At 36.7% G+C, this 13587-nt stretch overlaps 2 protein-coding genes across 2 annotated transcripts in view; one reads left to right on the forward strand and one right to left on the reverse strand.

Annotated features, from left to right (window-relative positions):
* The window catches only part of LOC139184054 (adhesion G protein-coupled receptor E2-like), a 1114856-nt gene that overhangs the window by 700945 nt on the left and 400324 nt on the right, over window positions 1–13587 (forward strand). The gene's annotated exons all lie outside the window — the stretch shown is intronic.
* LOC139183857 (olfactory receptor 7A17-like) lies at window positions 11776–12747 on the reverse strand. The gene has a single exon (XM_070792160.1). It carries the CDS (start codon window positions 12745–12747, stop codon window positions 11776–11778), a length of 972 nt encoding a protein of 323 aa, XP_070648261.1.

Here is a 13587-nt window from a genome sequence, read left to right on the forward strand (position 1 = left end):
ACCCAGATACTCCAAGGACAAAGCTAGAGGCAGAAGCTGATTTCTGCTGAAGCAAAGAGATAAAGATCCCACTCCTAAGGTCAAGGAAGACTTCCGTGTCTGCACGTGTGCAGGGAGGCTCCTTGGGAGTCGAAAAGGGAGGGGGTGCCATCCAAAAATAAGTGTGGACACGCACCCACAGGTCTGTGATGGGACCCATCTTAGCAAAAAGTTCTGTATGCATCTTGGTGAGGGTCCTAGGACCAATCAGGTGTGATAAAAGAAAAAAAGTTGACTGGCCAAGTGTAAGCAAAGACCCAGAAGGACTGTCCTTTGTATATGATTTAAATCACCTTTTTACTGTGCTCCTTATTCAGGACACCAGCACTCCTCTCTGGGGGTGTATTTCTGTGCTGATTTAAATAAATAAACTGCTTCTCTAGGTATCCTTCCATTTTTTGTGCTGTGTCTCTTAATAATAAACTTTGTACCTGTTTTGCAGTCTTTGCCTCCTTGAAACATTTTTGCTTTCAAACGGGGTGAGAATCAGGGAACTTTGCTTCTAGCCTTGGAGGTCTAAGGCTTCCTTAATAGCTCAGTTGGTAAAGAATCCACCTGCAATGCAGGAGACTCCCATTCGATCCCTGGGTCAGAAAGATCTGCTGGAAAAGGGATAGCCTACCCACTCCAGTATTCTTGAGTGTCCCTTGTGGCTCAGCTGGTGAAGAATCTGCCTGCATTGAGTGAGACCTGGGTTCAATTTCTGGGTTGGGAAGGTCCCCTGGAGAAGGGAAACACTACCTACTCCAGTATTCTGGCCTGGAGAATTCCATAGAGTTGGTCATGACTGAGTGACTTTCACTTTCACTTCTTGGTGGACTAATAGCTAAATTCAATACAAGGACAGGGAAATAAGATCCTGCTTCAAGACTACTGTCTCTCTGAGAACAGTCTGATAGGGAATGAAGCAAGCCTGTCTCAGTTTTCTTATAGGGCACTGCTTTTTTTTGTTTGTTTTTGTAAGCATGTTTTTAATTAACATTTTTAATAAATATTTTTCATATTAAATATTTCAAATACCATTAATCTAATACAGATAAACCTGAAACATGAATTTAATATCTCACTGTTCATTTATTTAATAAATATCTATTGAGCATGATGTTATAAAAGATATTAATGTCTAACATTTAGGTCTTCCCTGAAGGCTCAGTGGTAAAGAACCTGCCTGCCAATGCAGGAGACTTGGGTTCAATATCTGGGTCAGGAATATCTTCCGGAGGAAGAAATGATAACTTACTCCAATATTCTTGCCTGGGAAATCCCCTGGACAGAGAGGCTTGGCAGGCTACAGTCCATGGGGTGGAAAAAGAGTTGGACACGACTTATGGCTAACAACAGCAAGTGGCTAACACTTAACTGAATATTTAACATGAACCAATGCATTAAATGGATTGTTTTCACTTAATCTTCACAACTTACAAAGCAGTTTCATTATTATCTGAATTTTTGATGATACGAAACTGAAGCACAGAGCAGTGAAATGACTTTCCCAGGGTCTCAAAGCTAGACAGTTGGTATTTTAACCCAAAGAGTTTGAGTCCAGAGGCCAGGTTTTTAATCATTGTTATGAAATTTGATGTGATTTACAAAGAATAATAAAGCCCTTTTTTTGTTTTGCATTTAATTAATTTATAGACTATAGGCAATTGCTTGTCTGTTATTTTTGGGTTTAATATTTTGTCTTATTTTCCTTTTATAAATACATGGGTACACTTTAATCCTGGTTCCTGTCTTTGTCCAAAATGCAAAGACTTTTCCAGACCCTGCTCTGTAAATCTTGAGCACATCCTGAATATCCATTCTTTTATTGTGGTAACTTTCTTCAAATGATTTAAGCCCAAGAACACTATGCCACACACATGTTTATTTCACTGTACTATGATGTTGCCATCTAAAAATAAAGTGACGCTAGTGGTAAAGAACCTGCCTGCCAATGCAGGAGACATAAGAGATGCCAGTTCCATCCCTGGGTCAAAAAGATCCTCTGGAGGAGGAAATGACAACCAACTCCAGTATTCTTGCCTGGAGAATCCCATTGACAGAGGACCCTGGTGGGCTACCGTCCACAGGATCAGAGTCAAACATGACTAAAGCAATTTAGCACGCCTAATGTTGCCACTATAATGTAAGATCTTTTTCATTTCTTATTTTCAGAACGATGTGTGACTATATCTGTACTTACACAGAAAACATTTAAGTAAATGTGAAATTATGAAATAAAAAGAAGGGCAGATAGAATGAAGCCAGGTTAAATAGATTAGTTTCAGAGAAACTATATTAAACAAAATTTAATGGAGCATCAAAAACTAACCGAAAAAGTAGTTCATTCTCTACATCTGTGAGTCTGTTGGGTATATTCTTTTTTTTTCTTTTTTAGATTCTACATATAAGCATTAACATTTGCTTTGTCTGTCACCATTGAGGAAAAGGAACAGGGAAGTGTCAAGATAGAAGCATGGAATTGAGAAGCACAAACTACTATGTATAAAATAAATAAATTGCAAGGATACTTTGTACAGCATAGGGAATATAGCCAGCATTTTATAAAAACTTTATATGGTGTATAATCTATAATAATGCTGTCATCATGTCACACATCTAAAATGAATATAATTTTGTAAATCAAATATACTTCAATAAAAAAAAAACTAAAGGTGGCAAAAATTTATAAAAGAAAGGTGGCAAAAATTGTAATGACTTAATGATGTCACATGGATTAGTAATTAAATTGGCAAAGCTATAGGCATAAGTGAATATAATAGACAATGTTCCTAGAAACAGTGGCATATAGTAGATGCTCAGTTATTATTTGTTGACTGAATCAGGAATTAGGTCTCAGTATAGATGTATACTGAATATATGATAAGGTTATATTTCAGTTTATTTGGCAAGGCTAGATTATTGAATAAAAGTTGGTAAAAGTGGATATGTACCTGGAAGAAAATGAAGTTTTCCCCCTCCCTCATTCATATTACCAAAAAATCACAGGGATTATCTATTCACTGTAAGAGTAATAATTTTGGGTGAACATCTAGAAAACTACATATTACAATCTATAGGTGGAGCAAGGAATTTTAATTAAGGCAAGAAACTGACAAGTAAAAAGATAACCATATTTAACTAAATAAAAGGTGAACTATTTGTATGGCCAGAACATCCTCCAAATGCCAACTGAAAAACCCTAGCTTTTAAAAATTTATTTGAAAGGCTGATAATGGTAGAGTAATAAACATATAATGTATATGTATACATAAACATAAATATTTGGCCATAAAAATATTTCACATCCCCTGGAGTAGGAAATGGCAACCAACTCCAGGATTTTTGCCTGGAGAATTCCATGGACAGAGGAGCCTGGTGGGCTATAGTCCAGGGGGTTGCAAGAGTCAGACACAATAGTGACTAAGCACATACACAAGCAATATACGTATAATATATCGCCATATGATAATAACAGGCAAACTAGAATGGTGATCAAATATGTGACTATGATCAAACTCAGTACTAGTTTAGAAAACAACAAACTTTTCCACACCCCACAGCCTTGGAAAACACTTAAAGAGCCATCACGCTGTTTGCAGTGGTACCTTGAAACAAGGAGCAAACAGGTACTATCTATTCCTGCTGACAGAAATTTATAGTGTTACAATGTTGGGAAAACATTCTGAAGAATTGTATAGATATTACAAGTATAGAAGTTCTTTAACTCAAAGTTTCTCAGTCTCAGCATTATTGACATTCTCAAGCAGGTGTTCTCTGTGGCGGGGTCTGTCCTGTGACTTATAGGATGTCTAGAGCATCCCTGGCCTCCAGCCATCCCTCCTCAGTGTGACAGACAGACATTTGTACGAGCATTTCTCAGTGTTCTCTGGAAACATAGCTTCTCCCAGTCAGAACAATAGTTAGAACTTAACCATCTCAAATATTTTTGTAGCAATGATACAACAGCACTTTAAAGGGAAAGATTATGGAAGATCATTCATAGTGTAAATAGCACATCCCCTACCATGAATTATTAAATAGCTATTGAAAATAATAAACTAGTACTGTACAGGAAGAAAGCCCCTGGTGCATACTGATAAATAAGGAAAATGGGAAACAGGTAGAAAAAAGACTGTACTGAAATATAAAGAGCATTTATGCATTTGTAGAAAAGTGTATGAATAGATATGCATACATAACACAGAAAGAGAAATTTTAAAAGAAACCAAGAACCTATGTGAAAATGTCAATGAGAATGAAATTAAGTATGAAGATTTCAAAATAATTGAATATAACAAAACTGAATGAAAGTCTACAGTTCATTTATATGAAGATATAAAATGGGAATAATTTAATGACATTAATATGGGCCACAGTTCAATATTAAATTGTCAAAGACTTGGAAAGAAAAGATTATAGCAGAACAGATTTTAAAATGTGAGGAGAGAGGAATAGTCTAGTTATAATTTATTCTCATATAAAGATATATGGATTCAAATACATTTACAGAAGATTGAAGTGAAGTGTTAGTTGATCAGTCTTGTCTGACTCTGTGCAACCCCATGGACTGTAGCCTGCCAGGCTCCTCTGTCCATGGTATTTCCCAGGCAAGAATACTGGAGTGGGTTGCCATTTCCTCCTCCAGGGGATCTTCCCAACTCAGGGATTGAGCTTGGATCTCCTGCATTGTGAGCAGATTCTTTACATCCTGAGCCACCAGGAAATCCCTATGGAAGATTAAGGTGACCTTTTTTATTCCAAAGATAAAGAAGAATGTTCTCTACATGATGCCCAAAGGTAATATAACTTTTACAAATACATTTAATCACAAACGCTGAATGGAACAATACAGAAAAATAGATAAAGTTAGAGATATGTGTACAAATTTATTTATTCACAGTATGCATGAGAACATTTATTATTATTCTTGTTTAAAACAAGATTTTGCACATGAAGAATATGAAGTGATAGGTCAGTTATTTCAGTCAGAAAAAAAAATTTTTTTTTAAATTATAAGCAATGGGAAGAACACCATATGGTTGATAATTTAACCATACATAGTTTAGAATCCCAAATATCCCCATAAATATATCTATAGACACATAAAATAACTGAACTGCAGACAATAATTTTGTGAAAAAGTAAAACCTCAAATTATTTTTTATGCTTATAATCCAGCAATACTAGACAAAAGCTAAGGGTTCTCACAGACAACTTTTCGTGGAGAAAGCAAATGGTTAACAAATGGAAATATATATACAACCTCACAGATAACAAAATAATGGCAAAGTAAATCTCTTTAGTTTGCCCATGTTCACATGTTTTTTATGTGAGTATCCAGAAAGAGAGAGAAGAGATACTAGGATACATAAGTTACAAAAAATGCTGTTGTAGGGATATATTTGCGTAAATCCCCTGGTTAGGATCTTTCTAATTAATATGGAACTGTCAAAATGTCCATCTTAAAATAAAATGAAATGCCTTCATTTCACTGTATGTCACTCAACCACTAATAACGTTATTTTTCTACTCTTGTTATTTAGTAATATCATAACACTTATATTCCACTTTTACTTGGGTCATTTTATGCCTCCCATTCCCTCTTCTTAATCGACATGTTTTTATATTGAATTGTCAACACTGAGCCTGCCTTACTGAGGCCAATATTTGCTTCTCTGGCCAATAAGCTTTGATATCTGAACTAGACTGGATTGGCTCACAGGTGACCTTTGATAGAGGTTCAAGGATTTCTTTTTCTCCAGTCCTCTCCCATTGGCTTCCCCGGTGGTGCAGTGGTAAAACATCTCAGGAGACACAAAAAACATGCATTCGATACCTGGATTGGGAAGGTCACCTGGAGTAGGAGATGGCAACCCACTCCAGTATTCTTGCCTGGAGAATCCATGGGTAGAAAAGCCTGGTGGGCTACAGTCCATGGGGTCACAAAGAGTCAGACATGACTGCAGCGACTTAGCACCAGCACCAATCCTCTCCTGCAATAGCTACTGGGCTCTCAGACTCACCTGGATGGGAACTGAGAGAAAGGTCTCTGTGTGGAAGTTCAAATGCCTCCTGGAGGGTTGATATTGGAGACTGAAGCTCTGTCTCACAAAACAGCAGGAAGGACTTGAAGACCAGACAGACTTAGGTCTCCAAAGGAAACACATCCTATGAAGTCCAAGATTTCTCAGGCTGAGGGAATTGCAGCAGAGGAGTTTTATAGCTCACTTTGTATTCTCATTAGGTATCTTTTCTGTTGTAACCCACATTTATGTCATGATTTCCCTGTGGAACACAGGTCTGGACAGAAGGAACTATTTCCACCTGACTCTCTGCTCCTAGGAGACCAGGTTACAAGGAAGATGAGTTTAGATTTTATTCCTCCTTCTTCATGAACTCTCTTGCATCTGGAGGTCTAAACCTCTCAGCACATTGTCCCAGCCTGAGTTAAAGTTTCCTCAAAGTTTAAGACTGTGAATTCTCTCTTGATTAGGTCCCTCAAATCTACCAATCATTGACTAGACAGCTCTTGATAGCTCTAGAAAATTGTTATTCCCCTTTTTACAAGTGGAATAACATTTTTCTTTCATATAAAACTTTGGGCACTACAATGCTTGCATTCCTGAATCTTTTCCCAAAGCTATAAGAAATTTCATACTTGGTTTCAGAAGTTAGAGCCATCATTTAGCCTCTCATTACAAAATGTTTGTTATTATGAGACATATTTAGATATTTTTATATACCATTACCTTCCTTGGAAATTACAGTCTGCTTTAATTTTATAGAAGATCATTCTCTGATGTTGTCCTCTTATGCACTTCATTCTCCATTGTACAAAAGAGATTCAGACAGGTTTAATGTTCTAATCAAAGTTTTAAACAAGTAAGACAATGCATTTTGACTGGACTCTCTCAGGATTCTTCCAGTTCTCTCAAACTCTGAGACAGCGATTGTCAACCAAAGACCATTTTACAACTGGTGATATTTGGCTTATCTGTAGGGCTGCCACTGAAAATCTGTGCAGGACAGCATCCAACACAGATGATTATACTGCCCCAAATGTCAACAGTGAGAAAGTGAGAAAATTTATTCTAGACCAGCATGTCTCTAATTCACTATTTCCACAAATTGTTAAGGTTGTAGTTCAAATTCAAATCATGATTCAACAAGTCTGATTCATGTAGCCCAGGATCTCTGCATTTCTATCAAGATGCTAAATGTTATTGATGCCGCAGATCCTGGTCTGTGGACCACAATTTGAACAGCAAGACAGTGGTCCTAAATTTGACTCCTGTGTTGGTAGTCTTAGGTCTTTACCAAAAATATTTCGTGTATGTAATTTTGAAAAAAAATAGTTTCACTTACTTTATAGTGGTAAATTTATTTGATTTTTTATTTATGTAAAATAAATGAGTAACATCAAATAATTTCTGTCTGAAAAATACTTTGCAGTAGGCAGAATAAAGGAGCTTCCCAGGTGGTGCTAGTGGTAAAGGATCTGCCTCCCAATGCAGAAGCAAGAAAGGCAATTTCAGTCCCTGGGTTGGGTTGTTCCCCTAGAGCAGGAAATGGCAAGCTATTCCAACATTATTTCCTGGACAGTTCCATGGAAAGAAGAACCTGTTGGATTACAGTTCACCAGGTTGTAAAGAGTCAAAGTGACAAAACACAGGCAGAATAAAATCCTCAAAAACTATGTCCTCATCATATTCCCAAGAACTTTTAAATATCCTAGCTTGCACTGCAAGAAAAATTACAATAGCAGATGCAATGAGATTGTTAATTAATCTTGATATAAGAAGATTAGCACAGATTATCCAAGTTGGACTAATGTAATCACAGTAACCCTTTAAAAGTGGGAAAGAAGAAGAAGTGAAGTTAGATAGGCAGTTTAAAATGCTATGCATCTGTGTTTGAAGATAGAGGAAGGACCATGAGCCCAGGAATGCTGGTGACCAATGTAAATAAAATAAGAAAGGGAATACTTGTCCTCTGGAGTGTCCATGAGGATCAAAGACCTGCCAACATTTCAATTTTAGCCAAAGAGATCCATTTCAGTTTCCTGACTTTCTAGAATTTCAATACAGATATTTGTTCAATCAGATATTGTCCCTCTGAGCTGAGTTTAAGCTTTTCAATAGTCAGTGAGCTTCCCTTAAAAGGCATTCTGTGTTGAATTCCTATTTTAAGTATAAGAAAATTAGAGTCAGTTTGGAGAAATTTTGCCCCATTAGCTGGTACAGGGAATTTCACATTGCCCAATATAAATATTGGAGAAGGAAATGGCAACTGTCTCCAGTATTCTTGCCTGGAAAATCCCATGGACAGAGGAGCCTACAGGGCTATAGTCCACAGTGTCACAAGAGTCAGACACAATTTAGGGACTAAACAATAACAACAAATGTAAATATGGTTTTGACTTTAAGGTCTTGGAGAATTTAAGAGGGATGGTACAGGGAAGGAGGAGGAAGGGGGGGTTCAGGATGAGAAACACATGTACACCAATGGTGGATTCATGTTGATGTATAGCAAAACCAATACAATATTGTAAAGTAATTAGCCTCCAATTAAAATAAATAAATTTAAATTTAAAAAGTAAGTCATTATCAAAATTAAGATCATACACTCTATTTTACATCTTCCTGTTAAACTTTTTATATTCAATTTATGTTAATTCAAGCATTTATTCTTTCATGACTATCCTTCCAACTTTCTCTCAAGTTTTCTTCTAAAACAATGGATGGGATTACAAATGAGACTGTGTCCATGTATATGTATGGATGAGTGTGACTGTTTGAGAGAAAGGTGTATACAAATAACATACATGTACTTCTAAACTTGAAAATTGTGGACTCAGCAAAGTATTTCTATATATTTAATTCATTTTTCACAATGTTCAAGTGAGTTAGAATTAATCATCTCAAAATTTATTCTGAAATAAGCAAAACTTAGGCTAAGAGCAAATTGTATGATCAACAATAACATTAAAAATGAATTAAAACATCTTGTGCACCTTCTGAAATCATACACAAATTGAATGATGTTTTTATTGTTTTGAAATCCAGAAAATTGCATATTTTAAACATGTGCAGTTTATTCTATGTAATTACACTTTAATAAATTAGTTGAGAATTAAACATTTCATTGGTACATTGTTTAGCATAGTATGTTAAGCACATGTAGTTGAGTCAAACCTAAAACTGGTGAGAGATTGCTCCTCTACGTGCTCTAGTGGTAGTCAGCTCCATTGGCTCAGCCAGTGAAGAGTGTGCAGGGGACCTGGGTTTGATCCGTGGGTCAGGAAGACCCCTTGGAGGAGGAAATGACAACCCACTGCAGTATCCTTGCTTGAGAAATCCCATGGACTGAGGAGCCTGATGGGCTATAGCCCATGGGGTCACAAAACACAACTTACTGACTAAACTACCACTAGCTCCTCTAACTAGGAAGAAACAAAACATCACTTATGGATATAGTAATGGTGAAATTTAGATAAAATAGTTAACATTTGAGAAACCCATCTTTTTTCTTGTTAAACTAACCTGCATATATAAAAGGAAGAATTTTACATCAGTTCAGTTCAGTTCAGTTGCTCAGTCATGTCCAACTCCTTGCGACCCCATGAATTGCAGCACGCTAGGCCTCCCTGTCCATCACCAACTGTCCATCACTCAGACTCACGTCCATCAAGTCAGTGATACCATCCAGCCATCTCATCCTCTGCCGTCCCCTTCTCCTCCTGCCCCCAATCCCTCCCAGCATCAGAGTCTTTTCCAATGAATCAACTCTTCGCATGAGGTGGCCAAAGTACTGGAGTTTCAGCTTTAGCATCACTCCCTCCAAAGAAATCCCAGGGCTTCTTCAGAATGGACTGGTTGGATCTCCTTGCAGTCCAAGGGACTCTCAAGAATCTTCTCCAACACCACAGTTCAAAAGCATCAATTCTTCAGCACTCAGCTTTCTTCACAGTCCAACTCGCACATGCATACATGACCACTGGAAAAACCATAGCCTTGACTAGACGGACCTTTGTTGGCAAAATAATGTCTCTGCTTTTCACATAAAGTGGTTCAAAACAGAGAAGCATTACAACTGCACACAACATCATGGATGAGCTTTTATAACACAACATAGAGCCTGACAGCTGACAATAGACCCACGAGGAGACAAATCAGAACTCAGATAAAATCCCCATCATAGAAATCCATTTGATCATAAATCCATTATATTAGACCATTTGCTTTTAGGATGACTTTCTATGTAGCAAGAGCTAACTGCTGCAATAAGCAATGTGAACAAAACTGAGGTAAGTTATAATAACATGCTGCTTTTTTCCTAGGCAATTGTTGTGATATTTGAATAGCATTCATGATTTCCCTGTTATTCAAGTTTATTTCATACAGTTGTGTTAAAAAGGGATTCCACTGAGGTTTCCTTTTAGGTAAGCAAGAAAATTTAAAAGGATATACCTGTTTGTACAAAACTTGTTACTGAACCACAGGACTGTATAGGAGTTTAAGCTGTCTAGTGAGCCACACTTTGGAGATTATACACACACACACACACACACACACACACACACACACACACACACACACACATATATATATATATATATATATATATATATATATATATACACATACATATAATATTTATATTATTAGGACTTCCCTGATAGCTAAGTTGGTAAAGAATCCGCCTGTAATGCAGGAGATCCTGGGTGATTCCTGGCTTGGGAAGATCTGCTGGAGAAGGGAAAGGCTACCCACTCCAGTATTCTGGCCTGGAGAATTCCATGGACTATGCAGTCACAAAGAGTTGGACACAACTGAGTGACTTTCACTTTCATATTATTCATTGACTACTCTTTTTGTGGAAATGACAGAACTTGGAATGTGGGAAATACTTCATTTAGAGCAGAGGAAGGAATCATATTTGTAATCAGTAATGGAAAATTTCAAGCAGAAACAGAAAGATATAGTTAAACCAAACACTACTTCACCCCAACAATAAACCCCTTCATGAATGAACACCATGAAAAACTATTTGGCATGGTAATAATCTGACATAAAGTTTTGCTACATCATGCTTAGAATCCTCTTTGAATCAAGACCTTATAATGTCAAAGTCTTTATTGAAATTTGCTTCAGATAGACAATTGGAGACATACATCTGATGCTCCATTTTGCCAGTATGTCCTGTAGGCAACATGGACACTGAGCTAAATGGAGAACAGTACACTGTGAGGGAGTAAAATCAGATGACCAGTTATGAAACACACTCTCTGCTAATGTCTATGAATACATTTTCAGATAGAGTAATTATTGTAGTGATGTTCCAAGCTATACTGAACTAAAAAGTGATAAACTGGTTTCATATTTGTCTCTTCTATGGAATTATGTAATTGTTTTTGTTGTCACGATTTTTATTCTTTTTTCCATATAAGTAGCACAATTCATGATTATACTTTTAGTAAAGTGAAAAAAAATGACTCAGTGTAAAGTATTTTATCTAACAAGAATTTATTCTTAAGAAATTGGAAATTTACATATATTTCACATTTTCAAGTCAATTTTGGCGACTCAAAAAGTGACAAAATAAAAACTATACATGACAGAGAACAGAAGTATAGAGAAGTTGAAATCAAAGAAAAGTAAATGCCAAGCAGTCAATTGAAGAAACAATTGCTATAATCACAAAACAATCAAAGAGTCAAAATACTTGGCTCTGAGGCTTTCAGCCAGGGTATCATGGACATTTCTTCAGCCGAAGAGAAAATGGCCCTTTTATAAAAGTTTCCATCCCAAATAATCTTTTCAGAGCCCTCTTTATGTCTTTATTTCTCAAACTGTAGATAAAGGGGTTCAGCATGGGTGTGACCACAGTGTACATCACCGAGCCTGTTGCACTTGAGTGGGAGCTGTGGGTAGCAGCAGAGCTAAGGTACACTCCTAAGCCAGAAAAATAAAATAAGGAGACAATGGAGAGATGAGACACACAGGTTGAAAATGCTTTATACTTTCCATGGGCTGATGAGATTCCACAGATAGAGGACACTATCTTTGAGTAAGAGTAAAGAATACCAGTCAGGGGACCACCACCCATAATCACAGCTCCAAAACACAGCGTTGTGTTATTGAGGAAAGTGTCATAACAGGCAAGTTGGACAAGCTGTTTGGTTTCACAGAAAAAGTGGTGTATTTCCAAGTCTGAGCAGAAGGACAAATGCAACACCATTAAGCTGTGTAACAATGAGTACGTTGCACTTATTACCCAGGACACCAGAACCAGACATCCACAGAGCCATAGGTTCATGATGACTGTGTAGTGCAAAGGGTGGCAGATGGCCACGTAGCGATCATAGGCCATCACAGCCAGGAGAAAGTCATCTAATGCTCCAAAGAGAATGTAAAAACACATCTGGGTGATGCAGCCTTCATAGGTTATGACTTGGCTCTGCATCTGGATGTTCCATAGCATCTTTGGGATGGTGGTGGAGATGAAGCAGATGTCTACAAATGACAGGTTGGAGAGGAAGAAGTACATGGGGGTGTGGAGGTGGGAGCCTGAGCTGACAGCCAGGATAATGAGCAGGTTTCCAAACACAGTGATCAGGTACATGGAGAGGAAAAGTCCAGATATGAGGGATTGCAGTTCTATTTCCTCTGAAAGTCCCAGAAGAAGAAGTTTTGAAAATTTTGTATTGTTCCTTGGTTCCATGTGGTGGAAGTGACTATTGGGAAAAAGAAAATACTAAGAATAATTTTCACTTTAACAGGCATAATTTACATAACTGAACTACTTTAATTTCTATTTTGCTGGCAAGAAATTGATGTTAAGATGGTATATACAGATAAATTCTCCTTGAGGGCATACCCCATTTCACCTGTTATTAAAAAATTTTGTCCTATTCACAGTATATTTTTAAAGAGTTCATGTATTGGGTGGGCCAAAAGATTTGCTCATTGTTTTTCTCCTGTAAGATGGATATAGTAGCACTCACTTGTCTTTAACGTCATTTGAAACAATTGTGTTTGATTATATCGTGACAGATACCATACTGGCATGCATTAAAAAACATAAAAATTGGTGAATTTTTGTATAGCTATTTTAATATTGAAAATGGAAGAGAAACACAACATTCTCAGAATTCTATTCTTTATTATTTCAAGAATGGTAAAAACACAATGACAAAAGGTAAAAAAAAAAATGACAAAAAAAATTTGTGAAATGTATGGAAAAGATGATGTGACTGATCAAGCGTGTCAAAAGAGGTTTACAAAGTTTCATGCTGGAGATTTCTCGGTGTACAATGCACCTTGGACAAGAATACCAGTTAAACATGATAACAATAAAATCAAGATGTTCACTGAGAATAGCCAACATTACACCAAGAAGGAGAGAGTTAATAAACTCAAAATATCCAAATCAAGTGTTTACAATCATTAGCTTGGTTTTGTTAATCACTTTGATGGTTTTTTTTTCTGTTTTTAACTTTTTTAAAAATTTTTATTTAATTTTTAAACTTTGCATAATTGTATTAGTTTTGCCAAATGTCAA

This window comes from Bos indicus, chromosome 7, assembly GCF_029378745.1.
Source record: "Bos indicus isolate NIAB-ARS_2022 breed Sahiwal x Tharparkar chromosome 7, NIAB-ARS_B.indTharparkar_mat_pri_1.0, whole genome shotgun sequence".
Taxonomy (NCBI): Eukaryota; Metazoa; Chordata; class Mammalia; order Artiodactyla; family Bovidae; genus Bos; species Bos indicus.

Coding starts and splice junctions, on each gene's coding strand:
- LOC139183857 (XM_070792160.1), bottom strand. CDS start 12,747: ATGGAACCAAGGAACAATACAAAATTTTCAAAACTTCTTCTTCTGGGA.